At 41.4% G+C, this 27,891-nt stretch overlaps 1 protein-coding gene across 1 annotated transcript; it reads left to right on the top strand.

The window, feature by feature from the left end:
* The first annotated feature begins 186 nt into the window (after positions 1-186).
* On the top strand, positions 187-23,755 carry Wee2 (WEE2 oocyte meiosis inhibiting kinase). The gene is made up of 11 exons (XM_051151665.1): positions 187-504; positions 5,817-6,013; positions 8,121-8,172; positions 11,459-11,631; positions 13,298-13,416; positions 17,408-17,554; positions 18,351-18,458; positions 18,812-18,897; positions 19,796-19,966; positions 21,711-21,853; positions 23,504-23,755. The coding sequence occupies exons 1-11, from the start codon at positions 187-189 to the stop codon at positions 23,718-23,720; spliced, it is 1,731 nt and encodes a 576-aa protein (XP_051007622.1). The 3' UTR covers positions 23,721-23,755.
* Positions 23,756-27,891: the final 4,136 nt, after the last annotated feature.

Genomic DNA, 27,891 nt, shown 5'->3' with positions numbered 1-27,891 from the left:
GGATATGCTGAGGCCTTAGAAGTCTGGTACTTAAGGGAAAACATCCACAGCCTGTCTCTCAGCTGTCGGTGGGGAGAGAGAAGGGCAGGCTGAAGTTGTGCAAGTTGGGTTTTTTTTTTTTTTTCTCACTCTGTAGATTCACAGTGTACTCTTCTCCTTGCCTACACTGTAAGGCCCTTCACTGAGATGGCCGACAGAGGGGTTGACCAGGGGCTGAATAAGAAATTCAAAGTCTCCTTTTGTGAGGAAGATACTGAGAATGAAAGGCAGATAATAGCACAAAACATTGGAGAGACCCAGAACCAAAGGCCTGAGAGGGCCAAGGATGAGGAGTTGGAGGGTCCCAAGTCTCCCCCCAAAGATGAACTTTATACTTCTCAGAACAGAGACAAGACCAGTCCAGTGCCTGCTCTTGGGATGTCAGTTTCAGACCTGCTCAAATGTCCAGAGACACCATACAGCAAGAGCAAGCTGCCAGCCGCCGAAAACCCCTCTACTCCCAAAGTGAGTAAACTATGGAGAAGAGGGCCAGGTCTCGGATCTGTTCTCCTATGGACCAGCTGATGGGTGACAAGGTCATAGTCATTTACATATATGCAAATAAACTTGCCTTACAGACTAGATATAGCTTCAGTTACCTGTTTCCTAGTGGGAATGGGGGCGAGTTTAAAGTTACAGAATGAAATGTCTAGCTGCTTGTTCCCCTCAACCAGTAACTATTTGATATTGGCCCCACATACAGCTTAGTTGAAAAGATCACAGTTAAAGACCATTGGAACTGGAAGAGATGCAGAGATCCAGAGACATCCCGTGTACTTTGCACATAATCAATTTCCAAGAGATGAGCTGTCTTAGCCATGGTTGGAGACAGGACTGGATTCCTCATCTTTCTGGTTTAGTCTGTTTTCCTTCCCTTATGCCAGTTGGCTGTATGTCTGGGTAATAGTTTACCAATTGTCTAATACTGAATGCTCATGTTTACCATGTGCACACACTCATGTCTGTGGCTGTTGCTCTCTTCAGCACACAGTCCCTCTGCTTTTGGCCGAGTGCAGTACTGGCACCTCTATTACATGTGAGCAAAGCAGTTCTTTAAAAATTGAATGTGGCAGCACTTAAAGCAATGGTTGCCCATCGTTCACAAATTCTGTTCTTTATGCTGAATTACACTGTTTTTTGTTAAAGCGAGGATGGCCTGGGGATGGTTCCGTGTAGTAGGCTCTGATGCCGGTGGTGTGTGATTCTCTAGGCTGAGCATTAGCTCTGTTCCCTGCCAGCTCAGCTGGAGGTACTTAAGACCATTAGAATACATGTGATCGTGCTTGCAGCCCAGTTGCTGTCAGCGGGACTCTGTAGTGCCTGCTGAGTGCCTGCTGTATGCCTGACAGGGAATCCTAGCCTTCTTGTCTGAACGGTAGACAAACAGAGAGGTTCTGATGCCCATCAGAGGATGTTTCACTCTTCGATACCAACCAATCGATTACCTGTTTTTCTTCTTGAGAACCACAGGACACAATCTGTTTTCAACCAATTTACCGTGTATCTGGAGATGGGGAGAGTGGTATTTTGGGAGTTCTCTGTGAAGGCTGACTCTCAGCAGGATGCTTAGGAAAGAGAGAAAGGTGGTGGTCGTTGGGGCAGGTTTTAGTAGATGGTGGAGAATGGGCTTTGAGTAGGAGTATGCAGGCAAGACATGTGCTCTGCATACATGTGTATTCCATGTGCCCTGTTAGCAGACCCTCTGCTAGAAGACACTGTTTACTTTCTTCAGCAAGTGCCCCCATTTAATAAGCAAACAAAGCAGTAATAAATGCTCAGATACTGTGACGTGAAAGAATGGCAGACTATGAGGAGCAGAAGTTGGGAGTTAAATCTACAAACAGTAGGGTTGTTGTTGTTTGTTTGTTTGTTTGTTTTAAGGAAGTGCTGTCTGAGGAAATCCTTAAGGAATTAACTGGAGTTAGCCAAGTAGAGAGGGGAAGGAGATTAGATCTGGCACATTCAGGACTACTTCTGACCTGGACTCTGGTACCCACACGTTGATCACTTGCCCCTGGTGGGGCACCCTTGCCAGGCCTCAGAGGAAGAGGATACAGACCGTCCAGATGAGACCTGATAGGCTGAGGTCAGATGTTAGGGGAGGAGGGCTCCCCTTTCTGAGGACTAGGGGAGAGGGGGGACTGGGAGGTGATAAGGGAGGGGCTACAACTGGGCTGTAAAGTGAACAAAAAAAACCCTAAAGTTCAAAAATAAAAAATAAGGGGCTGGAGAGACAGCTCAGAGGTTAAGAGCACTGCCTGCTCTTCCAAAGGTCCTGAGTTCAATTCCCAGCAACCACATGGTGGCTCACAACCATCTGTAATGAGATCTGGTGCCCTCTGCTGGCCTGCAGGTGTACGTGCAGGCAAAACATTGTATACATAATAAATAAAATTTAAAAAAACAATAAAATAAAAAATAAAAAAGGACAGGACATCCACTAAGGGACAGGGGAAAGGAAAACGACTTGTTATTCAGAGGGACACAAATCTCTGTGTACAAAACCAGCTGGCAGTGAGGTGAGATGGGTAGGCAGAGGAGAGAAATCTGGGGGAAGAAGACAGAGATGTGGAGTAAATAAGTGGCTAAGTGGGGCACGGGAAAACAACGGAAGCCAGGGATCTGTTTTGTTATCTGTGGCATGTAGGAAGCCAGGGAAACCATAGGCGAGGATAAGGCCACATGGCTTGAATGCTGGTGTGAGGAGAGATCTCCAATCATGCCAAGATGAAGCACAGGTAGAGACTAGAGCATGGAGAGGTAGGTCCAGGGGAAAACACCTGCTCCACAATGACAAGTTTGAGCCAGGGTGGGAGCAGACCAGGGTGGCAGCTAGTGGAGCTCTGCTGACGACACCTCTGCTGAGGCACAGGAGCAGAGGGGAAGCTTCTTTCAGCTTTTCCCAAGAGGTGCAAACAGAAATCGTGTGACACTAATGTCCTCTCCACAAGGGATTCTCGGCAGAATTACTGAAGAACAGAAAAGTATCTTTAGGCAGTACTAAGGTTGCTGCAGCTGACTGCATTAAACACTGGCTCACCATGACTCCATTGCAAAATCATTGATTCAAGATTCAGAGGCTTAATTGGCCTCTGAATTAGCAACAACCAAATACTATAATGCTGTCTTGATAGGGGTTGCCTTCTTGCCATCTTTAGAAGTCAAGCAGCCACCCCGCACCTCTCCCTTAGTTGGCCATTAAGAGTTGTCACTAGACAGTCATCCACCCTCTGGAGGGCACACACCCTCTCCACTGCTTTTCAGTCTGCTCTAACTTCCAGGCAAGGCTTTCTTTCATAAGGGATGTTAATGGAATCTTTTCCTGTGTCACGGGATATCACAAATTCTATTGGCCTTCATGTTTCCAGGCTAGAAATTCTAGTATCTCTGCCATGATATGAATTTCTCCATGTTTTATCTGCAAATGTCAGAAGCTTTTATTTTCCTTGAAGTATGGCAAAAGAATTTCATGTGGCATTACAGATATGGACAGCCTCCATTTCATATGTGGAAGACGCATTTTACTTGGCATTATAAAACAAACATTCCTTGGGGATGGTAAAGTACAACTGAGTTATTTCCAAGATCACACTGATAATGGAGACAGATCATTATGCGCTATAGTTTTGCTTGTTTTGAAGCCATACTCCCTTTTCCTGATAAACTCACCAGAAAACAATAACATTATCAGTGTGGGTTTTGAACACAGCCCTATGATTATTCACTGTGTGAACTTTAAGATCCATGCACGACTCCTATAAAAGAAAGCCTTGATGCCAATGCCATATTTTCTCCACCTACAAAAGTTATGCTAATTGTTATGCTTCGTAGCATCTTTCATTTCTGCTTATGTCATTTATTGAGTATTTATTAAGTCTAACAGTATTTAAAGACACATTATTTAATGAGTCAGATGACAGTTGGGCTTCTGATTTTACACTGAAAAGACATGGGCAGAGACCATCAAAATGGTAGGATTCTTTGCTAGCTGCCCCCAAGTGCAACGAGCACACTGTAGAGCTCCATCTTGAGCATGTGTATGCCATTGTGTGCTGGCAGAACTGCAGCATGGCTGCTTCTCCAGACGCTGGTACTTAGGTCTAATGGCATCCTGCTCTCTCGGACCCTCTGTCTTTGAACTTGACAGCTGGTTACGCTCTGGTTAAGTCTAGGTTCAGTTAGGTTAGCTAGTCTTCATTTTCCCATAAGTTGGTAGCTAGTAATAGCCATATATATCAAAGCCAAGAAATCTTTTTTAAACTAAATTTATTTATTTATCCACTTTACATCTCAAGTGCAGCCTCCTCCCTCCTCTCTTCCTGGTCCCACCCTCCTACCCTCTTCTCCCTTTCTCCCCTGCCCTTTCCTCGGAAAAGAGGACGACCACCCCCAACTCCACACCAACCTACTCTGGCACATCCAAACCATTAAGACAAAGCCTTGACATCATGATTACTTTAAACCATATACTTTTTAGAGCTATGGTTGCTTACTAATATCCACTCAGCACAGTGTGAAAATAGTTGGGAGGGCTTTAGCTGCTACACCATGTGGAGTGGTTTTCTTCTAGTATGTGGTGTGTTTACTTATTCTTAGAACCATATACTTGAACTATTACCACTGCACTTCTCCAGAATACATACTTTAAGGGAAGGGAGACCTCATGTCTTTAAAGATCTAGAACAGTGCCTGCCATTTGTGAGTGTATATACATACACATGGTCATTTATACTAAGTTCTACCTCTTTAAAATACTGGTTAGGATGCAATTAGTTAAAAATCTGTATAAACCTTTTGTTCTTTCATTTCTACTTCTAAGTGTTGGCAACACATGGTGTAAATGCTGCTATTCTTTCTGGTGCACTCTTTTAATAGATAATAACCCATTCCTTATAATAATTTTTAGTCAAAAATTAACATAGTTACATTATTTCCCCTTTCCCTTTCGTCAAACCTCCACCCTGCACCATTCTCCCCTGCCCCCCTCCTCTCTTAAACTCCTGGCCTCTGGCTTCTTCCTCCTAACCTAGACAAAGAACCATCGGCAACTAACAGATGCTGAGAGTACCAGAAATGATGTCCCCCAGGGAACACCAGATGGGTGTCTATAGTACTATAGTAACATTAGAGTACTGAGGAGGTTGTACTTATGCACTTAGGAATGCATATATGTGGACTATTATTTTTAATCTCTTTATTTCACTTCAAGGGGTTCTTCTCATCTTATGTGTTTAAGTGAATTTGATAATAAAGCCCCTTTTCATACTTAAAAGTATGAACTATTTCTCTTACAAAGTTAGTAATTCAAACACAGAGATGCACTGATTAATAAGCTGTGTGCTCAGTAAGGGCTAGAGTTCATCTCTGTGCCCATCAGTCCCTACTCCGGCATCAGCCACTAAGTAGGCCCCAAATGCTGGGATGAACATTTAAGAGAGAGCTGACATATGAGAACATAAGGACGGCAGCAGCTACAGAATCGTCTTGTCCACCTAAATGCAATGTCACCGTCTTTGACATTTGAAGGTAGGGCTTAGAATTGGTTTCACAATTAGGAAAACTGCCTGGAAGAAAGGGCGGAGCTTAACAAAAAACACTGATTCTTGTGTTGATTCAAGAAATGAGGCACCGGGTACAATGCAACTAGTTCTCACTGAACCACACAGTCTTTTAGCAATAACATCCTTTAGTTCAAATATTAACTAGTTAGTCGATGTGAAACTTTCCTTTACTTTTGAAAGCCCTACTCTAATTCTCCTTTTGTTGTCTTTACTTAGAATTCAGTGGACCAACCAGATATTTCTTCAGTAGGGAAGCTCTCTGCCCGAAGCTGTAAACATTTGAGACTCACGCCTGCTCCCCTCATGGATGAGATGACTTCTTTGTCTCTGGTCAATATCAACCCATTCACTCCAGAGTCCTATAGAAAATTATTCCTTCGATCAAGTGGCAAGAGGAAAACCAGAGACTATCTGTAAGTGTACGGTTCTCTTAATTTCTGAGAACTTCTTCAGGCAAGTGCTAGAATAAGGTTAGGAGTGAGAACTCTACTTGAATGAAAGTGAAGTAGTGTGTGCGTGTCCGTCATCCCGACAACAGTGCTCCTCACGGGGACTCTAGCACCTGCCCATTCTGATGTGTTCTGCAGGGAGCTTTTCAATCAGAGAGTCTGGCAGAGCAAGCAATAGATCTGACTTCCAGCAGACAGCTGGATGCGCCAGGGACTGACTTCAATGGGCTTCCATTGCTTCCACGAGGCTAGCAAAGGCCTTCATATCTTAAATGTACAGTGCTGCTTTGAATTTGGCATGTGGTACCTGGTGATACTGGTGACAAGAGGCACAGTGCAGCTGTTTGAACTTCTCTGTAGGTGATGAAAAACCAAATGAAGAAGACAGGAAAGATAGTACTGCTTTCCAGAGGTGCTAAAAATGAAAAGTCAAACTACCCTATTGCCCAAAATGCCACAAAATGGTAGAAATCACCCAAATAAGGATTGTTTGTGTTACTTGTGAACACTGATTGTTTTTGTTATACTTCTCCCTCCCTCTCCCTTGTGTTCGTGTGTGTGTGTGTGTGTGTGTGTGTGTGTGTGTGTGTGTGTGTGTGTGTGTGTGTGTTTTGGGGGAAATGCACACTCCCTAGTACACATCTGGAGGGCAGAGGACAACTTAGGGGATCAGTCCTATCCTCCTATGGTGTGGATGGATCCCAGGCTTGAACTCAGGTCAGCAGACTTGCTGGCAGGTGCTCTGCCCCAACTTGTGGATTGTTTCTTTTCCAGTTTTCTTTGACATTTTTTTTATGCAATGGAAATAGTTCTAAAATGGGGAAGCCATTTGTGTTCATACATACTCAGCAAAATAAATGTACAGCTACCCGTCTAGCTTTCCAAAGCATCTAATGAAAGGTGCTGTTTTTTAAATTATGACTATGTATTATAGAGCCTTTTGGCTAGATGAGAGTTTTCTCCATATTACTGTCCAGCTCCTAAGCAGTCAGTACCTTGATGCAAGCCCACCCAGCCTATTCTGGTTACTAAGAATCCTATTGGTGTTTCACTTGTTAGGCCTCTTCGCAAACCTTTACATTAAGTACCCCCCTCCCCACTCAGTGAAGCCAGCAGGAAAAAATAGATGGTCTGGATGGAAGTAGAGACACTGTAGTGACATCTCCCAGTGCTCAGTAAGGGACAGCCTTCTCCAGGGTTCACTGTGTTGTTACTTTAAGAAGAATCAGGGAGTTGTATTAGATTTAAGTCACACATATTCATCAGTTGATCTCATGACACATAGTGTCATGTGCTTGCTGCTTCTCCCTTGTACTCCTCTAAAATAGTTGTCGATTCATGCAAAGGAGGATGTTCACCAATGATTTCTTATTGTAACTGAAAACCTCTTAAGGCAAAATTGTATTTCTGCTATATTCACTGTCTAGGTACTCAATTAAAAGCTGGGTTCTGGGGAGGCTGGGACTGGCCGGTGTGCCTGTGAATAAATGCCTTGAAGTTAGACTGGGTTTCAAATCCAAGTTCTGTACTTGCTAATTGTGGATCATAGTGTGACTTAGCATCCCAGCTTTGGCTGGCTCCCCTGGGATAACAGCACCTACCTCTCCTCGCACAAGGGGTCTCAACCTGTGGGTCATGACCCCTTTGGGTCAAATGACTTTTCACAGGGGTTACATGTCAGACATTTACATTACAATTCATAGCAGTAGCAAAATCAAAGTTATAAAGTATCAATGAAAATAATTTTGTGGTTGGGGTTACTACAACGTGAGGAACTGTATTAAGGGGTCCCAGCATTAGGAAGCCTTAGCATGGCTAGTCAACTTGCCTGGAACGTCCACTCCTTTCATGAGATACTCACATAACTGAGTGCTGTTTATGGTATCTCCTGATGCCCTACTGTTACCCTGTCCAAGGCTCCTGTGTTGAGTTTCTGGGTCATCTCTGATCCCTAACACAACGTGAGGAGGGGAAGGAATTTCTTCACTTACAGCTACAGAACTTACCACAATACCTATGAGTGTGGCCGTTATTCTTTAACCAGCCTTCCTTTAACCTCTTTCCTTTTCAGCGAGGAAACTGGAGAAGGAAAAAGCCAGTCAGAGCAGTGTCTGCCTGCTAAGGTGAGCATGGCCTTCCGGTCCAGCAGCCACAACACAGACATCTCATCCTATTCCTTTTGCCTGCCTGTCTCTCTGCTTCCTGTACTTTTGTTCCCTTTCTCTCCCTCTCCCCGTCGCTCTTCCCCTTCATCCCTCCCTACTCATCAGCCTCCTATACTGCTCCTCCACCCTTCCTTTGCTCACCTTGCTCCCTCTACCCCTTAATCCTCATCCACCCCATTCTTCCCTCCTACCATTAACGCTCTCTTTTCCCTCCCTCTACCTTATTCCTCTCTCTCCCTTTCTCTTACTCTTTTATCTTCCATCACCCTTCCCATCCTCCCCTTCTCTTTCCCTTCCTTTCTCTGTCACACCTATCTATCTTATAGTTTTAAAGTTTATGTTGCAACAGAATTTACACAGACTGTAGTTAGCATATAGATAGTTGTTACGTTGGCAAGAAGTAGCTGACAGGCACATTGCTAAGTTACTAGATACATCTTAAAGGTTCCTATTTATGCCTTTATTCTAGGGGAAATGTTGTACCCTGGGGAAGAGAGTGAGAAAATTAAGCTATTTCCCCCACCCACCCCATCCCCGCCCCAAATTGAAATGGAGAAGAATGGTACTGGTCCAGAGATTTCTTTGTAAAATTTTTGCTGTCAAATGTATCCTTATGTGTTCATTTTTATGATATTCCCCATGTGGTAATCTAACTTATAAAAATAATACTATAGACATGTGATGTGGAGGTCTCTGAATGCCGAATAATAGGAGAATGGCTAGGTTAAATACAGTCTGAAGGATATTAAATTGCTATTAAGGAAGCTGGGCACGGTGGCACACGGCAATAATCCCAGTACTCAGGGAGGCACAGGCAGGTGGATTTCTATCAGTTCAAGGACAGCCTGGTCTACAAAGTGAATCCAAGACAGTCTAGGCTACACAGAGAGACCCTGTCTCAAAAACCCAAAAAAGAAAAAAAATGCTCTTAAGGTGTTTCCAGTATGTAGAAACATGTCTCTTGTCAGTACTCAGTGTAAAAAAAACTCAGAAATTTCTATGATGGTTACATGCATTACATGTTAACCACAGAGTCAGGGTTAGTAACAGTGACAACTATCATTTCAATGCCTTTAAATAGCAGAAACCACACGGCTGCTCTCACTTCCAGTACTAAACTTTTCTTGAGACATTTTTTCTGCATAAGTAAGTTAATGTGTCCCATGTTCTTTTTCTTTCTGGTTTTACTCTCCCCCCCCCCCTTGGCATAGGTTTCTCATAGCTCAGGCCGGCCTAGAATGTGTGGTTCTCCTGCGCCACCTGCCTCCTGAGTGCTAGGGTACCACACAGATGGAGGTAGTGTTTTAAGTGTCAGCACTTGGCTATTGTAACTGCCACAGGGAAGGCTGTGGCATAGGCTATCAACTTTCACATGCAAACACTTCCCACTCGTGCTTTCACTACTTTTTCCTTTGAGTTTTATTCTTGTTTGTTGTAAGCCATTGACTGCTTTCTGATAAAATGCTAAATATGTTCATTAAAATGAAGAAAATATATCTATATAAATATCTGCATAAACGTTACTATCCAGGAGAAACACCTTGGAAATATCAAAACAATGTACACATAAATATAAGACAAAAAGACGCGTGGATCTGTATGCACCGGTGTGTGATGTGTAAATATATGCATATATTTATGGTTGACAAGGGTAGTAAAATGATCCTGAGAGAAAGCAGAATGGTAGAACAGATATGTATACAGATAAGTCTAGGCAAGAAAGAATTATTTATGATTTTATAAAACCAGGGGAATGGGTTCTGTATAAGAGGGTGGGTTGGTGGGTGAACGGCTGGCAGTAATGTGGATAGTGAGCTGGCCTGTTTGGTAGCTAACATAGGGTGGCCCGAGTATTTAGTGTCAGTTGGTAGGAGGGCTTTGGTTCTATTGTCAAACAGCTAGGTTTGTAATTCTGCAAAATCGTTTTGCAAAGTTGTTGTTATTAGAGGACTTGGAGAGAGAGCTGGTACTGCAGGCAAATCCAGATATGGGAAGTCAGAGCTCAGGACTGTGCAAGGGAAAAGGAAACTACAGGTCTTTCTGATAAGGGCTGATTGGAATTGTATATAGAAATGATCAATCGAATGATAGTCAAGATTTTTTTAGTTTGCTAAAGTTAGATGAGAAACATTCTTACTAATTGGGACATTTAAAAAAAAGATGATGTTCGGGAGAAAAGCATGGAAAATTTAGATTCATGTGTAGTCGTAGAGAGTTCCATCATAATAATAGACTATAAATGTCCATGTGCTGTCATTATGCTAAGATAACTGTGATATGTTGATATAGATAAAACACTTATCAACGTACATACTTCAACATACAGAAACACAAGTGAGATGATATATGTGATAAAAACATTGTATGTTATCACATAATATTAATGTGCCTGAGGAGATATTGCTACGGTTTTCATGTTACAAACAAAAACTGGTGGGTTCAAATGATTTCCCTGGCTTGATTTACTAGCTAGAAAATGAGTGATGTTACCAGCTGGCCACCAGGAGAAGGTTTTGTTTCGTTTTGCTGTTTTTGCTTTTGTTTTTTGAGACAGGGTTTCTTTTGTAGTCCTGGCTGTCCTGGACTGCCTATGTAGACCAGGCTGGCCTTGAACTCACAGAGGTCTGCCTGCCTCTGCCTCCCTGAGTGCTAGTATTAGAGGCGTGCACCACCACTCCTCATTGCACAGGGAGTTACTTCTGAGCACATGTGATGGATTAATCCATTTAACAATTTTGTTTCCCAGACTATGACTTCTGTGAAAACAAATTGAAACAGGAAATGAACTCATTATGAGGTGGAAATACAGCACCAGACCTTGAGAAAGGTGGAGGAGCCAAAAGAAGGGTTTGCTATTGTTTGTGCTTGCTTGGAACACGCTCCAGCCGTTTCCTGTTAGTCCTTCAGCTGAGGACTGTAGTTCTGGTTTCGGAAGCTGTGTGTCTCCCATCAGAAACATCTGACCAGACGGAGGAAAGACATTTAAAACAATGTGACCAGGGACAGTACTGACTTCTTTGTAAGGTTACAAAGGACATAGACTGACTTCTTTGTAAGGTTACAAAGGACATAGGTGTGGCCAGCCATTGGCAGAATTCTTGCTGCCATGAATATCAACAGAAAGCGAAGCCACTGCATTTGCCTCACATTTCTAAAAAGCAATTAGGAAATGCAATATAGTGCTGTTTTATTGCTCTCAGTATGTAGGAAGACTTACTCCTTCTCTCTTTTTTAAATGTTTTAGAAAAATGTTCTACAAGAAACTAATATGGCTTCTCGCTATGAAAAAGAATTCTTGGAGATAGAAAAAATTGGGGTTGGGGTATTTGGTACAGTCTACAAGTGCATTAAGAGGTTGGATGGATGCATTTATGCAGTAAAGCACTCTGAAAGACCCCTTTCAGGATTATCAAATGAGTAAGTACCTTTGAAAAGTACCAGATGAATAACATTGGATGTGGTAATGTATTAATTCTCAAAATAGTTTTAAAAAGAACACCAGTGTCAATGAGAACACACCATTTGCTTGTTTTTAAATGCATCAACACCATTAGATGTCATTTTACACTCATAGCTTTACTGAGTTGTACAGAACACCAATGGCATTCCAGAAAATAGGGGGCGTAACTTGAGATCGTGTTGTTTATAGTTATAGGGTCTAACCATACAACTTTGGGTAGCCAAGAACCCGCTAGGTAGACCAGGCTGGCCTTGAACTCAGAGATTTGCCTGCCTTCTCTGGGATTAAAAGCATGCACTACCCCAGTGAGCATCCTGTTGTTGTTTTAATTTCTTGGCTTTTCTGTCTACTGGTCTTACTGCCAACCTAATGAACTGAATTATGAAATGGCCTCCTGGTACCCATTTAAGTTCATCATTCTGAAATATTGTCAGGTAGGGAATACTTACTATCAGTGGGTTAGCTCTATTTTCTACTCTTCTAGCTTACCTTCTGCCTCTGTGATAAACACCACGACTAAAAGCAACCTGCGGAGGAGAAGAGGGTTTGTTTCATTTTATATTTCTAGGTCATGATCCATCATGGATGGAAGCCAGACAGAAGTGGAGACATGAACTATGAAGGGACACTGCTTACTGACTTGCTCCCTGGCTCATGCTCAGCCTGTTTTCTTATACTTGTCTAAAGTTGGTAGCTCCCACAGTGGGCTGGGCCCTCTCACACCAAATATCAAGCCAGACAGTCTCTCCTAGACCTGCTGTAGGCCCATCCAATGTGCAGTTCCTCAGTTGACATCCCCTCTTCCTACGTGGCGCCAGTTTGTATCAAGTTGACAATAAAACTAACTAGTACATGTACTAATAATTCTGTAGTAAAGTTTGATACTGTATGCAAAGGAAAACTATTAGGAATGTTTACATTTAATGCCATTTTCCCCTTAATAATAATGAAAACAGTATTTTCAGATTGAGTCAATGCTTTTGTGAGTTCCTTTCATCCGTACTGACCATGCTGAAGCCAGAAATTATAGGCTTTTTGTTTTTATGTTGTTGTCAATCAAGGACAGAATTTCCTTTTCTTTTGCCAATGCATATCTCTCCCAAGGCTTTGCCCACAACTCCATCAGACTGACTAACTTTAATAGTGACTCTATTGATTATCCAGCCTTTAGGAGGGAGATAGACCCATAAGAGTATCCACAATCAAGTGCGTGATGGCTTTCTTGTCATGCCTATCAGGGTTTTTGCATGGTGCTACAGTGAAATTAAGACCCAAAGCATATCTGCTATTGAGACAGTAAGCACATGAGGTACCTCTATCTATGTCATGCTCAATGAATAAACCATGGTCTTTGGCACCAGGTTGACCAAGGTTCCGCTCTTCAATCTACTAGTACCAGTTTCACCTTGGACCAGTCACTTACCCTCATCATGTTTTCTGATGTATCTTGCCAAGACTGTATAAAGACTGAATAGATAAAACACTAAACATACAGCAGTCCCTAAATAATTATTTTGTCATTTTTATTGCCTCCTGTGTTTCCCTTTTTTTTAAAAAAAAAAATACCCTTTAATTTATATTCTCTCAATTAATTTTTCTAAATGCTTTTCTGTCCCTTGGGAGTTTCGATTTGAATGAAGTTTATGCTCATGCGGTACTTGGCCATCACCCCCATGTGGTACGCTACTATTCTTCATGGGCAGAAGATGATCACGTGGTCATTCAGAATGAATACTGTAATGGTAAGTATGTGGACTAATACAGAAAAATAAATCTGCCTCCCCACACGGGTAGCAATGCATATTCTGACCACAGAATATTTAAGCCCGCCTCCCTACAGCCATCCTGAAAGTCTTCTAATATTTTTAGTGCACACCCAGAGCCCCTGCCTGTTCCTTAACTGGGAACAAAGCTTCTCCACTAGGGAAGTGAATGAGTGAACAAGCAGGTGAGTAAATAACGTTGTGGAAAGCCAGGGAATGACACACACATCTTGCAAAACAACTTGGCATTTCTTGTTTCCTTATAGATAAGATTTCTTTTCAGTTTTTCTTTTCCTTTTTTTTTTTTTTTTCCAAGACAAAGTCTCTCTGTGTAGCCTTGGCTGTCCTGGACTCGCTTTGTAGACCAAACTGGCCTTGAACTCACAGTGATCCACCTGCCTCTGCCTCCCGAGTGCTGGGATAAAGGCGTGCGGTGTTTGCAGGCCTTTTTATTTTCTGTTCTAAATTCACCATCACCGCTCCTTTTGTTCTAATAATCTTTGGCGAGGTGGAGCCTCTCTTTATGTTTGTGATTGAGACTTTTCTGAATGACCTTTTCTTTCCAAACCTGAAGCTCCCTACTTTCTCCTCCTCCCTTTTTCTAGAAAGAAAATTGGTTTGATTTTCATGATTTTTTTTATACTAGCACAAAGTACAAAGTAGCAAAAATTAACAAAGTAAAACGTTAATATGATGTAGAGCCAATGAAAAAGTTCTGAAAAATCTCAAAACCAGCAAGATGAGGAACTTTTTCTTATTACAGTCATCCTTTACTTCATTTTAGCATTTGAATGGCTTCTCTAAGTCTGGTACTCCACTAAACTCTAGGTAGAGAGATAGTTAAGATTGAGATGGACGGGTAACTCCTTCAAGGTGCTTTGTTCCACTCATTCTGCTAAAAGAACCACATAACAGAAATCTGATGCAAAGTCTTCTGGTACAATCTTAGATAAAGAAGCAGTCAGACTACTTCCCCTTGGTGGTGGTGGTGGGAGGGGTTGGCGGCACTCAGAGGAAGGGGAAGCAGGCTATCTGGTTGAGACATGATAGGCTGTGGTCATATGGTGTGGGGGGAGAGGTCCCCTTCTGTCAGAGGTCTAGGGGAGGGGAATAGGGTGAAAGAGGGAGGGAGGGGGGACTTGAAGATACAAGTGAGGGGATAACAATTGGGATGCAATTTGAATAAATTATTTAAAAATTTAAAAAGGCAGTCAGTATTATAACAGGGTACTGGAAGGGGGTCTAGGCATTAAAGTTGGGAAGATCTGGGTTTATAGCCCAACTCTGATGCTCACTAGCTGTACAATTAACTACTGGAGTATCACTCAAGGAGTGCATAAATGGATGGTAGTATTTATTACAGAAATGATTTTGAGAACTAACAATAGCACATGCCAAATATCATCAAAGAAAATACCTGGTGTACAGTTAAAATAGAGCAGCCCCAAATTTCATAAAGAAGGCAAGATCTTAAAGAAGAATTACTCTAGGTTAGGAAGTCAGAGATTTCCTAAATAAGAGAGAAGGCATCCGGTTGTTAGAACATCAGGCAGGCTAAAGGCAAAGTCCTGAGAGTGGTCTGACCTAACCGAAGGTGGGAAACCCAGTATGAGAGATCCTTATGGTGGGAAATAATACCAGAAAGGTAAAAGGTCGGGATAGTGTGTGGGACTTTAAAACCCAGCCAGTGGCTTTCAGATCAGATGGTGTAGGTCACAGGTTGCTTCATCACACCAGCCCACTGCCTTCACAGACTGCCCATTCACTGATGTGAAGCTGATGTTGCAGTTTAGTTACTATAGGCAGAACCTTTCCAAGTCTTTACTCTTCTCCCTCCTCAGCTTTCTCACCACCATTTCTTTCCTTTGCATTTCCCTCTTTTCATCCCATGCCTTCCCCCACTGCTCATCTGGCCCATCAAAGCAGTCAGACCGGGGCATGCGCAGTTGTGGTTTTAGATGCTATAGTTGGCGATGCAGAGTCTTGTCGATATATATTAGATGACTGTTATTAGAGACCCACTGTTATATAATTTCCCGTTGTCCCTCTTAAGCCTGAACCAATTAGATGTCCTCTCCTTTTCCATGACCCTTGACAAATCCCTTGAAAGTCACCTCTGGATCAGCCTGGACAACTAAAATGTCTGTAAGAGGTTCAACAGGCCCCGGGGGATTTCAAATGATTCTGGATTAGACTATTAAAGCTCTGTAAAGACAATATATGTGTATGTGGCATCTTCTGCCCCTGAAATTCCATAAAGCCAATTCCTGATTCTACTTGCTTGAGTGACACATCAGGTTCAGCATCTACCATGGAATGGCATAAATGGTTGTATTTATCTACTAAACAAGGAACCACTATCAGTAGAAAAATATCAATATTACCCACAGCACGAAAATGGTATTGTGAGGCTATGAATGTCTGGATGAAATATCCCATTGAATTGTTAACCTGCTTTTTACATTTTATTGTTAGAAGTTACTTACTCTTTATTTGCTTTGATATTTTTAGGCCCTGATGACAGAAAGAAAAACAAGTACCTTTTAAAGATGTTCTTTCTGCCAAAGGGGTAAAATGCTTTTCATTTACAATCACAAGGACAGGCCGCACATGGCCAAACCATGTTTTTCCATAGAGGCACGTGGATAACAACAGCTGAAGTAAACTCACTCCTATTTGTTTCACCTGGGAGGGGCATGGACGCATCCCAAAAGCAGTTCCGTGTTCTGAAGAAACAGAGGTCACAAGATTGTTTTCTGACAAGCACTCTGAATTCTCCCATGACTCCATTCTTAGACCGTGTTTGAATAGAGGTCCTTGACTTACTCATTTTCCCTGTTGCCAGGGTAAACATCCAATCGTAAAAAATAAGCTTTAATCTCCTGGTCTCTCAGAAGAGGAGTGTGAATGTTCTGTGGTGCTTGCCCCTTAGGAATACCCAGGCTGGCCGCAGCCTGTAGAGTTTTCCAGGACATGGAGAACTCTTTCTTTCCTTCTTCCTTACATGGAATAACTTCCCTACAAATTCAGTTCCACAGTAACTTCCTTTCTTGACAAAATTTAAAATGCTTGCTTTCCTTACATAATTTTTTTTTTCTAAGTTTCCCAGAGAAATAACCCTTTGTCATCTCTGTGTAGGTTGAAAGGGAGTGGAATTTTTTTTACTGAACATACTTATTTTAGCATGACAAATTGGCCTTTAAAGTTTACACAGGATGCTTTTTTTTTTTTTAAGGTTTAGACACCCTTAACACTTGTTTTATCATTTTAGACCATAATTTGTAGAGAGGTACAGCTGTAGGCTTTGTACCTCCTGATAGGAGTCAGGATTTGAAGATCTTGTCAGTGAACTCTAATTCACAAAATGCTCATAGACCTTCTAACACCTCAGGGTGAGTGTCCAAACCCAGGCATGGTGTGAACTCAGGACTTTTAACGTTTTACTGATGACAAAGGTAAATCAACATAGTCCAGAGCCAGTGTAAAAATATAGGATTCAGACATATAAAGAGCTTTTACATTTTCTTTGAGTCATAGCCATTACATTTCCAATTTTATGATCTATCCTTAATGAAAGAAGAGTCACATTCAAGTTAATAATGCTCTGTAATCGCTAGCCTGACACTGAGATGGGAATTGATTATAAACACCGATAGTAACTACTCAAGTTGGCCTGATTGTCTTATGGCTAATAATTAGGCAAAAACTCTTAAAATGTCAGTTGTCAAATACCTGAGGCAGTAAGATCACATACTGTATTTCTGGCCATGTACTGAGGCACTAGAACCGTGTTTTCCTCTTTCTGAAATTCCTGAAATCCTCGCATCTCTGGCTCTGTCTAGGGGCTGATAATTGTACGCTTTGCACAGACACTGACTGAGATTCGTCCAAGCCTCTCGTGATCATTTCCTGTGCCTCTTCTCACTTGTTTTGTTCATCTGCTGTGTTGTTCTCGACTATTTCTCTCCAGGTGGGAGCTTGCAAGCTGCTATCTCTGAAAATGCTGTGTCTGGTAATCACTTCCAGGAGCCCAAACTCAAGGACATCCTTCTACAGATTTCCTTGGGACTCAAGTACATCCACAACTCTGGCATGGTACACATGGACATCAAACCCAGTTAGTACTGTCTATACTCCTTCCATATCTTGACTGTTACAAATCATCATGAAAATCTGCACCTGTGAACCTTCAAGTTCAAAGACAGTATTATCTGGAGAATCGCTTTCTTCCATTTCTTTCCCATAACAAATTCAGCCAAATGTCTTTAATCATTTTCTCCTTGAGCCAGGAAACATAATAAGGGTAAAAGACACTTTCTCATGTAGAGAAGAATATAAAACTAGGTATTTGCTGCATAGAAAGCTGACAGTATGTCAGCTACATTCCGGTTGTGTTTATAACTAGTACTATATGTTTTCTAAGTTAGCCTTGATCAGAGTGAACAGAATGAATGTGTTTACACTTGTGAAACCTAAGGAACAGTTAGTATTCTTCTATGGGTTTTGTTTATTTTGAGACAGCGTGTTAATGTTAATCATGCTCTTCAGAGGACGGGGAAAGTATGAGGGTGATTTAATTTAGACAGGTGTTATCCTTTCAGTGGCTGTTCCAATATAATATAAGTGATTATACAGAACTGGGTGTGTGCATTCCGGAGGCAGATGTAGAACACGTTGTTTGATGAGCTCATTTACATAATGAGTTTCAGGCTAGCCAGAACTCCACAGTGAGATACAGCCATAGAACTGTGGAGCTGTAGAGCCTTAGAGCGAGAAAGCCATAGAGTGAGAGCGAGCGAGCGCGAGAGAGAAACACACTAAAGGAGGAAAGCTGAAATGCCATGGGCACAAAAGGTTCTTTGTGGGGTGAGAGCTCAGAAATAATTACTTATGTTTACTCTGCATTTTTAAAGGTAACATCTTTATTTGTTATAAGATGCATACTGATTTTCCTGTTGGCCCAGAAGAGACTGAAAGTGAATTTGACTGGTTTCTCTCTGCCAGTGTGATATATAAAATTGGTGAGTCTGCTTTCTACTCCATCTCCAAAAAGAGATATTTCTTTTTTTTTTTTAACTTTTGTCCACAGTATTCACTTTACTTATTTATATTTTAAATGTGTTCACTTTACATCCCAATTATAGCCCCTCCCTCTTTGCCACCTGGTCCCATCTTCCCTCCCTCATACCCTTTCCCTTGTCTTCAGAAAGAGGGAGCCCTCCTCATCTGATCTCAGCCTATTTAGTCTCATCTGGACTGCCTATATCCTCTTCCTCTGTGGCCTGGAAGGCCACCCTGCCAGGAGAAAGGGATCAATGTGTGAGCACCAGGTTTCAAAAATTCTTAAAAATACCCGTTCTTTCTTTTTAAAAAGGTGACCTGGGCCATGTGACCTCAATCAGTAACCCTAAAGTGGAAGAAGGAGATATTCGCTTCCTGGCTAAAGAGATCTTGCAAGAGGTATAAATTAGGGGAACAAGGTGGGGGGAAGGACTCATTTTTTTCCATTTGTAATATTCTGAGACTGAATCTTGCTATGTTATCCTACATGGCTGCTGCAAACTTGGCTTCCTGTCTTAGTTTCCCAAGTAGCTAGGGCAACAGATGTGAAATGAATATTATGATTCATTCAACTGTTTTTACTATTAAATGAAGGCTCATGGCACCCAAAATGAAGAATATATACTTGTAATTCAAACTTCTAAAGTCTCTGTTTCCACTCAGAATAGAGACCAAATGCAGTAAAGAAATTCCCAAAAGCCAAGAATTGTTGCCTCCATCAGTAGTGAATCAGTATTTACACAGTTCTTTCTAAAGATCTGTTTCTAGCGTTTCTTAGAATGCTTAGCCTCATGGGTTGCACAGTAGGAAGGAAACCATCTCTTCATGGTCATCTTTGTTTTTATCATGTTGGTATCTTCCTGATAGCCCACCAGCTCTGACCACTAAGATGACTGTTAGTTGCTGCCCATTTTCTAGGCTTCCTGTTGAGTCTGACCTAGCCAGACTATAATTTCCTCCTAGATAATACTTGGGGCTGGGGTGGGGTGTGGACTCTTTTCTAGTGGTCATCTAATTATGTGTTTAAGCCTCTTTGAATCTGATACAACACAATGGTGCTGAGATTCTGCCCTGGGCTCTCAGGGCACAGAAATATTATTAAAAGTTTGTTTATATCCCCTTTCGCTTCTTAGGCATAAATTAGAAAAGACAGTAAATATAACTGTAGGCCCAGAAGAGGCTGAAAGTGAAGGGCCCATAGCATTGAGAGCTTACATGTAATCAGATCTCTGTCAGTCACATTTTAGACTCATTCTACTTGGCATACTAACCAGTCTTCCTGTTTTCTGCTTTGTAGAACTATCAACACCTTACCAAAGCAGACATATTTGCCTTAGGATTAACAATTGCAATGGCTGCAGGAGCAGAGTCATTACCTACCAATGGTGCTATGTGGCATCATATCCGCAAGGGGAACTTTCCAAAGATTCTCCAGGAGCTCTCAGATGACTTTTATGGTCTTCTCAAGGTAACCTCCTCCTCCTCCTCCTCCTCCTCCTCCTCTTCCTCCTTCTTCTTCTTGTTATTTTTTTCCCCAAGACAAGGTTTCTCTGTGTAGCCTTGGATGTCCTGGATTTGCTCTGTAGACCAGGCTGGCCTCGAACTCACAGTGATCCACCTGCCTCTGCCTCCTGAGTGCTGGGATTAAAGGGGTGTGCCACCATGCCGGCTGTAACAGCTCTTCTGAAATGAAAGATGAGACATCTATATTTTAAATGTGATAGCAAGTGCAGTGGTGGGGCAGGAATTAGGTAAATATGAATTTGGTTTGGACCATGTATAAACAGAAAGAGGAAGGAAGTAGGAAGTTCAGATAAAACAAACTGAAACTTAAGGAGACTTAACTTCCACACTACACTGATGTGGACACTTTTTGTTCCCTCTTCCCAATAACCCTAGAGAATGGCAGATGGCACATCTCTCTGCAGCAGAGGGAATTCGAGCTGAGAGGAGCTCTTGCATTCAGTTGGTAATTGGTAATTCTAAATTCAAACCTCATCTTTCCCCTCTAACTTCAGGTATTGCACTGGTGTCAGTGGCTAGTGATGACACTACTTTCTAAAAGAATCACTTCAAGAGTCTCTTTAAAAGTGAAAGCAACTTTTTGGTAATTGAAAATACCAATTAGTTGACCTACTGGGGAAAGGGAATAATGCTAATTCAAAAACCTGTGGTATTTGTTCTTCTAATAAGTATGCATAGGGATAACAAAGGGGGGATATTATATTGAAACAAAGACAGCTACAAAACAAAACAAAAACAGCACCAATAACAAAACCCCAACTCAAAGAAGTTTAGAATCATAACCCTCTCCCCTCCTTGAAAAAACAACGTGGGCTAGAAAATGAGATTGGTGAGGAACCCTGTCATTGCTTTAGACATACCTGCTTCTTTGGACATTACACTTGAATTCCACACTTCACCTAAAAATTTCAAATGTAGTTACAGATTTTTCCTTCTTCCATTTTGCTGTCCTAGAAGGAGGAAAACAATTCATTTGCTCTTTCATTGATAATCTAATCATTGATCAAATATAGATGTATATTACATGTATACACACATATGTATACGTATATACATATATATATCTCATACTGTAAATGAATCTTAGATTTAGTTCATATTGACTGGGTGCATAGAAGCTTAGTGTATTTAGGTATACAACATAGAGTATAGCCCTGTGCTCTATATACTGTATAACTTAAGTTAATTGAATTGACCCTTACAACATCTCCATAAAGAGGATAGCATGATACTGGATTTCAGATAAAATGATAGGCAAGACAGTTACAGAGTAAGTGGTGGTGCTTACTCTGAACTTGGACCTCAAATGAAATGTTATGGAAAGTTCAGTGTATTTGCCACCCTGTGACACCATAATCATTTTACATTAACATATATAGAGAGATTGATATATTAATCACATGGTTCAGATCACCATAAGTTCCAGGTTTGTTCTACCCTGAAATAAGTATTTTAGGGTCATTAAAAGGCAAAGGAGCCCAATGTAGTGGAAACCCAAGTTCATAGGTACAGGCAAGCGATGTTACCAGACATAGGCAATCCTTCTGAAGTTCAAGGTGGAACAAAGTTTTCACCAAGAAGCAGTTTTGCAAAACGCAACAGCAGACATTGAACTGAAGTTGGCTTGACTGGGGAGATGCTGCCAGTATTGAAACTTGTTTCTTTCCTGGTCCTAAATCTGTCTTCAGAACATGATCCACCCTGACCCAGAGAAGAGGCCTTCCGCAGCAGCGCTGGCCAGAAGTCAAATTCTCTGGCCCTCCCAGAAGAAGACAGATGAACTCCAGAAACAACTGAACTTGGAGAAATCCAAGACAGCCACACTGGAAAGGTCAGTTGGTTGTCGGAGTCAAGACAGCATCTGTTTGAACCACTCACAGTGGTCTGACTGGACTGATGTGTCTGTATGGATTCAAGTTTATTGTATAATCTGTGTCATCAGACATAGGCCTTAACCACAAGGAATGTGCTTTGTTTTATGGCATGGACAGCTTTGTGACTAGGTAGCTAGAAAGAGAATTCCGGGTAATGCAAATGAAACAAGAGGGAGGAATACAAGGGCATGCCAGCAATAAGCAAGCCCTCGGATTCTGTGAGGGACAGTGGGTATCAGAGAAGTGTTTGCTGATCACCTGAGATAGTCTTAGCTAAATAGGTATCTGTTTTAGGGTCTTATGTGAGTAGAGACCTACTTTAGAAAGCACCAAGTTGCAGGGACAGAAGGCAGAGATCCTATCCTGATAACATGTTTAGAAGATAATGGTTTCCAGAGAAAAGAAGGCAGTCTGATCTCTACCTGACACACGTCTGCATTCATATATCAATTTATTCCTTCATTAGACAAATGGGAATTAGCGTGCATGGAGTCACAAGAAGTCGTGCAATAATGTTTACAAAAACCTTTGATGGAGTTCTTAATTATTACATCATATGAGTACTATTGAAAATAGGGAGGGAAGTGGAATATGGTCCTTGCTTGAAATTTGCTTAGAAGTTCCACTTTGCCTCACCACCAAGTCCATCTTGGAAAGACTACTAGCTCGAAAATTTGAAGAGCCACCAAAACCTATGCTTTGGTTCTGAGATGAGGAGAGTCTTAGCCTTTAGTGGTAATTAGTTATTCCCAATAAAGCACTGCATCTTTTTTTTCTTTTTTTGAGACAGGGTTTCTCTGTGTATCCTTGGCTGTCCTGGATTCACTTTGTAGACCAGCATGGCCTCGAACTCACATCCATCCACCTGCCTCTGCCTGCTGAGTGCTGTGATTAAAGGTGTGTGCCACAATGCCTGGCTACCACTTCATCTTTTTAAGTTCCATTGTTTCAGGTAATGGACTACAAAGTACATACACACATATATATGTATGTACATATGTATACATATAAGAAGAATGTGAGCTATTCTGTGAAGGTGTGGTGTGCATATTCTGTGAGGCTAGGTTAAAGGTACCAAGTGACTGTCATCAATTCAATGCAAGTGACAGGCACCTATTATAGAGATGAGGCAGATGGCGTCTTGAAACTGTCTAGACCAAGGGGTGGTCAGCTTGTTCTGTAAAGGAGTAGGTACTAAAAGTTCATGCTTTGTAGGATGTATCATTCCTGCTGCAATGCTTCAGCTCTGCCACTGCTGAGTAAAAACAGACCACTGCATATATAATATATATATATATTTATATGTATGTATAGCAGGTAAAATGAATAACTGTGTTTCTATAACATCTGTGGGTTGTTGCCCCACATTTCTTATATTTTGCCAAAGAGTTGTTCACCTAGAATTTTAATTGTGAAAGTGATCTATGAACCGTGCATGTATCAGCCTTTTTAGTAACATAAAAATCCTAAGAACTGATTATTCTATTCTGCATATAGCTCAGGCTTGATTTTGTAAAACTGAAATAAAAAGAGAAATTAGCTGTGATGGTAAATACTCCCTCTAACTAGGGAAGCATTTACCCATGCCTGTCTTCCTTTGATTGCAGGGAACTGATCAAAGCTCAACAACTCCAGACCCCTCAGAGAGTCACCCACAGTGGTCATCCTGGGACCTGTGGGGCCCACAAAAGCCCAAGAAGCACAAAACACCAGATGAGAGAAAGGAGTAGGAGCCCTCATGCTTCACCTACTGGGCATCCTCCTTTTAGGAACTCACCCCTCAACAGCCAGCCTTTGGCCACACAGCCTTCAGAAAACTCTTAGAGTGAGCAACACTGAACCAGCTTGAATGCACGATTTCAAAAGCCATCTCAACGTGGCATCTGTACGCAAGATCACAGAACTTCTAGGGTTTCTTCTTAGCAATGGTCTTGTGCATCATAGATACTGGACACTTCCCTACTGCCATATTTGTAGTGACTAATGAGAAAACATGTCTCTGAACGCAAAGAAGCAGCAACCTGCTATTTTGGCCTATACATTAAGAAGCTGTCATTACTTATTCTTCACTAGGGATCCAGGGAACTTTCCCCATACACAGAAAGGAATAAAATATGGCTTTAAGTACCAGTTCACAAGAGAGTGTTGCCAGTATTCCAGCAGTGCTTCCTAAGCTGTGTCTACTCCTACACTTGCCGGCTCCTTTGAGCAAGGAATTTGTCTATTTTATGAACGGAAGCAGTATCTTTTCTGATTTTGTGTTATTAAATAAAAGGCTGTCGTAGTGTGAAATGATTACAAGTAAGACTACAACGCAGACATTCCTGAGCTGCTTATTAACTTGTGAAACAAAATTGGCAGAAGCAGAGGGCCCAGGAAAGGCTGATGTGACTGACTCCCTGTGCTCTACCCCTCCTGGGGCTGCCCCTACCTCATGGCCTAGCTCTCTGTGGCTGACCCCAGTTTCTTTTGAGTTTTTGAGCGTCATCATCAGGTTCTCTTGATTTTTTTTTTTTTTAAATCAGAATTTGTCTTGTTTCCTGCTTTTAACACGTTTTAATCCAAATCTTTTTCTCTGTGTACATTTAAAGAAACAGAACATTTGTAAATAAAGGTTTTTATCTTTTCCAAAGACAAACATGGGTAAAACATTCTTCTTTGTAATATGTACAAAGAATGTGAACTTTGTTAGAATTTCTTACAATTAAGAGGAAATGTAGGTTAGCAGTAATATGTCTTTGTGTCAAAACTATCAACCCAACTGTACAGGTATATCGATAATGGCTATAATATATTAGTCACAAGTATATTCTTTTTGCAATCTTAATGAAGGCAACCTGTTAAAAATTAGTTTAAAATTAAGAAAATATCCCTGCTGACTAGAAAGTATTTCAAAAGTTGCTTTAAAAAAGCCTTAAAGTACATGCTATTTTAATTAGCTCATGTGGAAGGATGTAAGCTCCCTATTGTCATTAGGAGGCTTTATTAAAAAATGATTTAAAGGTGAGAACTTCATTAGACTTTCTCAGGGTTTGTGTTGTGTGTTTGTTTGCTCCAACTTTCTTTCCTTTTCTGCTTATGGCAAAGCACTGCCACCCATAGTTGGCACTTCTCATATACAGAGAGAAAAAAGGACATGACCCAAGGCAACCCAGGACTCTGCACTCCCAGGTATAGGCACGAGTATGCTCTCCTTCTGTCAGATTTGGAAGGTTTGAAATCTGTAGTCTAATACTCTTGGGAATTCAAGTTGAGCAAAGCTCCAGTGCCACTACCTGTCACCACATTTCACTGGGACGGCTCTGTGACCATGGATGAACTCTATCAAATCAATCAATCAAATCACTCCTCCTCCTCCCTTCTTCCTTCCGTTCTCGCCACCACTGTGCCATAGTCACTGTTCATTGCTGTGTAGAGACAGCATGGCCAAGGTAACTCATTTTTTTAAAAAAGCATTCTGTTAAGGGCTGGCTTATAGTTTTAGAGGGTTAGGCGCTTATCATTATGGTGGGAAACAGCCAGGCATTGCCCTTGGAGCAGGAGCTGAGAGCTTTACATCCTGATCTTAGGTAGGAGATGATAGACCTGGTGTGACCCCTGCCAACCCATCCCCAGTGACACTTCCTCCAAGAACACAAAGCCACACCTCTGAATCCTAATTCTTCCCAAACAGTCCTACTCCCTGGTAATGAAACATTAAAATGTGAGTCTCATTCAAACCACCACACGCTCACCCATCCTCCCTTCCCTCCCTCTCTAAGGAAAGGGTTCCACGTTCCCCTAGAGTGGCACTGGAGCATATTATAGTTTCTTGTACCTCTAACAAAACATTTGGGCCACTTTTTTTTTTCAGTGTAGTTAAATATTTTGGGTTCCTCAACATTTTAGTATATTTGAATTTGCCTGAACTCATATCTCCTTTTGTGTTTCCGTGTTCCGTCCTAAAACTTGAGCCGCTGTGAAGCGTGTGCTTGTTTTAAGGTACACTGTAAACTCTGAAGCAAGAACTGGGTGTATGTGAGTGACCAGATGTGCGTAACAGGAGTTAAGACTTATTCCAAAGTTCAAGTCAGAGACCATTAAATCAAAGCTTGCAAGGTGGGTGGGGAATTTCATTCTGCAAGAAAAGGTGAATTTAGCTTTTTCTTTGCCTTATCTACAACACAGAGGTAGGCTATTTAAAGAGGAAACCATTGAAGTCGTGGATGGTCTATTATCTATTGATAATAAAATAGTGTAAGGCTCCAATACAGTACCTTGTTATTTCAGGAACTCAACTTTGTAAAGGTGGAAAATACAGGGAGATTAAACGTCTGTAAACATATCAATAGAGAGTCAGACTTCAGAGGAGGTTAAAATGTAATTTGAAAACCATGTTAAATCGTTCAGATTTTTAAAATTTCTTAAAACAGCAAAAATGGACCTGAGGAGGCAATGTGTGTGTCTGAATGAGCTCCCTTCCTCCTGACACTGGACAGCGACAAAAACTGCGAACACGGAGCCCTGTCCCCATTTAGGCTGCTTTGGTTTCTTTAATTTGTAGGAGTCCATACATGTGTTACCCAAAATAGGACCGCCGGGGTTAGTGTATAAACAAGACAGGATTTAAAGGAAGAAATTCAGCAATCAAGATAAAAGATGTCTTCATGCAGTATTTTGGAAATGCTAAAATTAAACTATGAGCACAATACCAAAGACAAGATCAAGAAATTTAAGTGAATTGAAATTACTTAAGACTGCCATGTGGTGCTGGGCGTGGTGGCACGGGCCTTTAATCACAGCGCGAACTAAGCGAGGCAGGACGGTCTCTGTGAGTTAGAGACCAGCCTGGTCTAGTCTACATAGTAAGTTTCAAGTTTCAGGCCAGCCAGGGCTACAGAGTAAGACTCTTTTTCTTTTCCTTTCCTTTCTTTCTTTCTTTCTTTCTTTCTTTTTTTTTTTTTTTTTTTTAACTCTTCCATCTACAGTAATTACCAGAGTTAGGGAATTGTGAGGGGGGAAAAAAACCCAAACCCCAAAATTCCACGATCAGTTTCTTTCTATTAAAGCTTATGAGTAAAATCTTAATTACACTTTGCTTTTCTTTAAAATAAAGCAGTGTTGTGCGTTTTAATACTCCTTTAAAATGTTTTGAAATTTCATCAACTTTTAATGTTTTAGAAGAAAAAAAGTACATAAAACATAATAGAAGGGCCCATTTTCCTTGTGCCTCGGGCACAGTTCGGGACCTATATTTAATAAAAATGTTAAGTATTTTGCTGTTCACGTATTTCTTGAAACAATTTTGACTCAACACATTAACATATCCAGATCACGGAGTTTTTTTTTTTTTTTTTTTTTTAATACAGTATTCTGCCCACCTGTGTGCCAGAAGAGGGCACCAGATCTCATTGTAGATGGTTGTGAGCCACCCTGTGGTTGCTGGGAATTGAACTAAGGGTCTTTGGAAGAGCAGACAGTGCTACCACCGAGCTACCTCTCCAGCCCCAGATCACGGAGTTTTTGACAGCCCTGTTTTTTTTTTTTTGTTGTTGTTGTTTGTTTTGTTTTTTGTTTTTTGTTTTTTTGTTTTGTTTTTACGATTTTAGACACTTATGTTAATTCTCCCGTCTAGCTGCATTAGAAGGCTTGCGTCGGTTTTAGTTCCCCTAGAGGTTGAACTATGTTTTATTTCACCTACCTTACTCCCTCTCCCAGGCTGGGAACATCATCAAATAATTTCAATTCAGGACTGGGAGTATAGTTCAGGGACACAGTTTGATTGGCTCGTGCAAGGCCACTATCAGGCTGAGAGTTGAGATCATTCGGGAGAAGAAAAATAAATAAATAAATAAATAAATAAATAAATAAATTACAAAGGGGTGGCGCAGTTGATCCGCCCATTTCCGCCAGGAAAGAAGCTCCTGGCTTTTCTAAGCTGCGGGGATCGTGTTTCAGCCGGCAGCATTTCAGCGGCGCACACCTCAGACTTCCTGTTCTTCCTTGCCTATCGCGA

The sequence above is a fragment of the Acomys russatus genome, chromosome 10 (assembly GCF_903995435.1).
Source record: "Acomys russatus chromosome 10, mAcoRus1.1, whole genome shotgun sequence".
NCBI lineage: Eukaryota > Metazoa > Chordata > Mammalia > Rodentia > Muridae > Acomys > Acomys russatus.
This window is presented reverse-complemented; position numbering and strand designations above follow the sequence as displayed.